General features: G+C 40.9%; 1 protein-coding gene across 1 annotated transcript; it reads left to right on the forward strand.

Moving 5' to 3' along the window:
* Nucleotides 1–3,195: 3,195 nt before the first annotated feature.
* LOC136495377 (putative UPF0496 protein 2) lies at nt 3,196–4,415 on the forward strand. The gene has a single exon (XM_066491320.1). The coding sequence runs from the start codon at nt 3,462–3,464 to the stop codon at nt 4,413–4,415; it is 954 nt and encodes a 317-aa protein (XP_066347417.1). The 5' UTR covers nt 3,196–3,461.
* The last annotated feature ends 216 nt before the right edge of the window (nt 4,416–4,631 follow it).

A 4,631-nucleotide genomic window follows, 5' to 3' on the forward strand; every position in this document is an offset into this window, starting at 1 on the left:
GTACCAATATCTGCATGAGTGGGAAGGCTACGCTTAGGCCGCTGATAACAATGTTACATTGATAATGTTATCAGACTTGTAGAACAGGTTGGACTTGTGAATTATGTGAATGTAATGATGAATTATATATGTTCTTGTGAATTATATATGTATATGTATATATCTTCTTATGAATTAGCGGTTGATATAAGGCGGCTTCTCACGGCACGTCAGCGCGGTGGGATCGTTAGAGTGTTCATGGCACTTTATCTCCTTTGTGTGCAGAAGAATATTACTGCTTTCCCTTTCAGACATCCACTTCTTCAGATGAGGGAGTCAGGACATTCAGATATCTATACTTCTTCAAAGTTTTATGCCGGTAACTAAGAAAGCACTACTCTGTTATATATATTGAGCTACCGCTCTTATTGTATATTGATGGCTACAGTTATATTTAATCATGTGAACTTATTTTTGATAGGTATTTGAACCAGATTTTGCATCAAACCTATTTTTTTAAGGGGTACTTAAACCAGATTTTGCACAAAACCTATTTTGGTGTTCTTTGGGCTATCACATATCGTGACGTATATGCACAGACAGCATGTCCAGTTTGATGTTAAGTGGAAAGTATGTTCTTTGTAGTATTATCGAACCTGTAGTGACGATTGCTATGCGTCTTGTATTGTAGCCTGCTGAGACCTTCTATGATGTCTCTTGCAAGAAACAAAGAACTATGGTTGCTTGTAAAATTGCCCAATAAATGTGCAGGAAATTGTTGGGCTTTCTCTGCAGTAAGCACAGTACCTGGTGAGATGGTGACATTGTCTGAGCAGGGTTTGTGAAAACAAAAGGAAAAAACCTGCATTATACTGCATGAACTTGAGTTGTTTGGCTTTATAGGGAAAATGAGAAAAGAGCTGCATGATCTGTGAAGATTTGCATGTGAGAATTATACCAAATTCTCTTATAATTCGTAGTAGTATGGCTTTGGACAACTGATATTAGTGGGATTCTAAACTTGTTGCCTGGATCTTCTGCGGACAATTTTTGTCCAAAGAAATTGTTGGGCTACTGATATCAAGGTGTGAGACAAGGGAAGATACATACGTAGATGGTAATTGTCAGAATAGGAATGAATCGATATTGGAATATGAATGAATTGAAATACTTGTTGTCCATAGCAATGCACGGGCCAATACCTAGTTAAGAAGGAAAGGAAAAAGAAGAAAAAACACGACAAGAATAGTCCAACTCGGTAACTGTAGCGGGCTACGTAGCATGTATTTTCTAGGGATTTGCGACACACACGTAACGTAACTATGTGATCCAAATTTTGATTAATGTCTATAAGTACTCAAATGAAATGCATTCGACGAACTCTATGCATCTATGCCTCCAATCATCCATCTGAGCTACAGATCAAAAAGTCAACTTTTGGACTCTCTTTAAATTGCCCGGTCAACCTTTAATAAAAGTCATTGGATCTATTTTGTTTTATAATAGAGATGGGATGAGGTTTAGAAATGGTTGAATAAATACCAACCTATGATTTTGAGTTAAAGTAAACCATGAATCTATACTTAAAGTATCCACCTATGCCACTAAGAAACATGATAGTAACCACATATTGTTATGACAGATAATCTTCAAACCATAAATTTGAGTCTTAAAAATAAAAAAAACAGGTTTAATCTCAAATATTTCACAAAGACTTTTTCTTAAATCAAAGATATTGTAGAATGAGTACCAATTTTTTTTCTAAAAATGTTATCTATCTGTTGGGGGTTCTATTTGGAGTTATCTGAATCATATTTTCGTTCATGTTCTTAGTGTTCCAACACAAGCAATAAAACGTTAGAAACAGCAACATATAAGTTCCAAATAAATTTAAATAGATCATCAACAAATAGCTCATATTTTTCTAAAATACTTGTTTCTTAATTATCTGATTTAGAAAAAAATTAGTTATGATCTAGATATTAAATCACCTTTGAAAACAACTAGATGACAAAATTTGCTCGGTAACAGTTAGAAGTCATACAGGATCATGTTCCGTAGTTTGGTACTTTATTCATTTTAACCATTGGAGGGCTTCTAGTATCTGTGTCTTCCATCAATTTTCTAGGACAGTTTTACGTAATCTTGATAAAATTCTTGTTCTCTAATTAAGTTTCTGAAATGTGTATTTCATCGGTTTATTTCACATTTGTCACATGTTATTAGCTAGCCACAGTAGTTCAGCCTGCGGAAGCCTGCAAGCTTGCAATTAACACATGTGATGCATGCTTGTAAAGTGCGCTATTTTACAATAGTTCAGGTTGTACAAGTTCGAACAAAGTGTGCTTAGCTTGTTCTTGCACTGGAGGGAGCCAGTGACGATGTACGGGAGATATAAAGGATGATGTCTTGTAGTACAATGTTACAACTACAAGCTTTCTGTTGGTGATTCCTTGTTCGTTTGTGTGTTGGGCAAGAGATGCTCCTCCTCTTGTGGAAGCAAGAGTAGTGCATTTCCAATGTGGCCAAGTACCACCGCATGAAATAAAAGAAACTAAACAAATTGAAGGCCAATAGGTTCCAACAAGCTAATAAGCCAGTAGGAGCTATATATACCAATTTCCTCTCATGTTTATATATTACCTCTTTCTTCAGCTCCGGGAATGGTTCACAAGGTGGGCAAATTGTTTGTTATATGATGTGCATAGTTCTGAAAATAGATCACCAACAAATAGATAACATTTTTTTGAAAAAAATGTACTTGTTTTTTGATTATCTGATTTGAAATAATTTAGTTATGATTTTGGATACTAAACCATCTTTGAAAACAGCTAGAGTCCTAAATTTGTCAATTTTAACAGTTGGAGAGGAGTCCAGCATCCAATTTTGTAATTTAGCACTTTATACCTATTTTAACACTTGAAGGGCGTCCATCGGTTTGCTTCACATTTGTCACGTAAATTAGCCACAATCTGTAAAGTGAGTGCACCAAATTCTCTTTGGGTTTCAGGACTTCTTACGGACTCTTGTGAACAAGAAAAGATGTTCAAGAAGAACCCAACTACATATATACGCACGTGAAAATGCATTATATTGGTGCTGCCCATGCTGATCAGAGCTGAAGGTGTTTCTAGCAGCACGCGTACGAATACCTGAACAGTCGAAAAATTCTCTCGGGGTCACAGGAACAGCAGCAAACACCAAATCAAAAAAAGCTTTGCATCACTCCAGCACGCGGCGGCCGGGAAAGGACAGAGCCAAAGATACCGACCGACTGATGTGGAGTGCAGGAGAACGTTTGGTCATGCAAGCAAGAACGCGGCTGAAACCGCCTAATCCTGAGGCTATGCTGCTTGCATATATAAGGCCTGGAGCCCTCCATTCTAAGCCAAGCAAAGCAGCAGGAGATACTCCAGTACAGCTCTGCACTACTACTTGCTCCGTGAAGAACCAAGATTATCTCCATCCAAAGATAGATACATATGGCGGCTGTGCGCGCTCAGAAGGCCCAGGACATTGAAGAGGAGTACAACAGCACACTGCGCTTACAATCCAAGGAGATGGAAGCTCTTCTTGAGACTCAGGAGATCATCATCTCTCCAGTGCTTCATAACATGATGGTGCACCGAAGAACATCTTCAGAGATTGAGCTCGCAATGGCAAGTTACTTCGACGCTACCACGGACGCCCTAGAGATGTGCAGGCAGCTCCTCCAGAATATCAAAGACGCCCAAAGCAACTACCAATCCATGGACAGCTTCCTCGGTAGCATCTCAGCTTCCCATGCACTTGACTTCGCTTTCACAAGCAACAACCCTTTCTGCACCACAACACGAAGCAACTTGAGGCCGATCCACGACAAGTACTCCTGCATACTTCAGAGCATCAGGTCGAGCCACAGGAGAGTAGGGAGGAAGCTCAAGATGGTGAAGGCCGTCAAGAAGCTCTCGCGTGCCTTGGTCATCATGGCGGGCGGAGCGGCTGCTGCGGCTGCCTTCGGCACGGGGGCGCACCTGCTGTTCTTCGGTCTCCTCCTCATCGGGACGGCGACCACGGGGGCGCTCAAGACGTGGCTCGCGGCGAGGGCTAGTACAAAGAAGCCGTCCAGCAAGACGATGTCGTCATTGCTTCAGCTGCAGGAGCAGCTCGACACAGCGGCGAAGGGCACCTACGTCGTTGGCCAGGACCTCGACACTGTCAGCAACCTCGTGGTGCGGCTATCCGATGCCATCGAGCGGGAGAACGCCATAGCGAGGTGGTGCGCGGAGAGAGCGGACGAGAGGAGCTCGGTGCTAGAGATGGTGAACGAGCTCAGGCGCAGCTGCTCGAGCTCCAAGAGACTCACCGATGAGCTGGAGGAGCACGTGTGCCTGTTCCTTGTCACCATACATAGGGCTAGAAATTTGGTCATCCAAGAGATCTCCAAGAAAGCTTGATATGAAAATAAAAAATTATAAACTTTGCCATCAGATAGTCAAAATATTGTAAACCATGTTGTTTTGGCAATAGGAATCACGGTGTTAATTTTTATCCGGACAACAATTTTAGTTCATCTTTAAGTCTTTCTCTCATATATTGATTTGGAAGTTAAATTTTTTTTCTAAAAATCAAGATTGTCCTGTGGTGAAGGGTGGGCCTGGTGCAAGCGGTAG

Source organism: Miscanthus floridulus, chromosome 12 (genome assembly GCF_019320115.1).
Source record: "Miscanthus floridulus cultivar M001 chromosome 12, ASM1932011v1, whole genome shotgun sequence".
Classification (NCBI taxonomy): Eukaryota; Viridiplantae; Streptophyta; class Magnoliopsida; order Poales; family Poaceae; genus Miscanthus; species Miscanthus floridulus.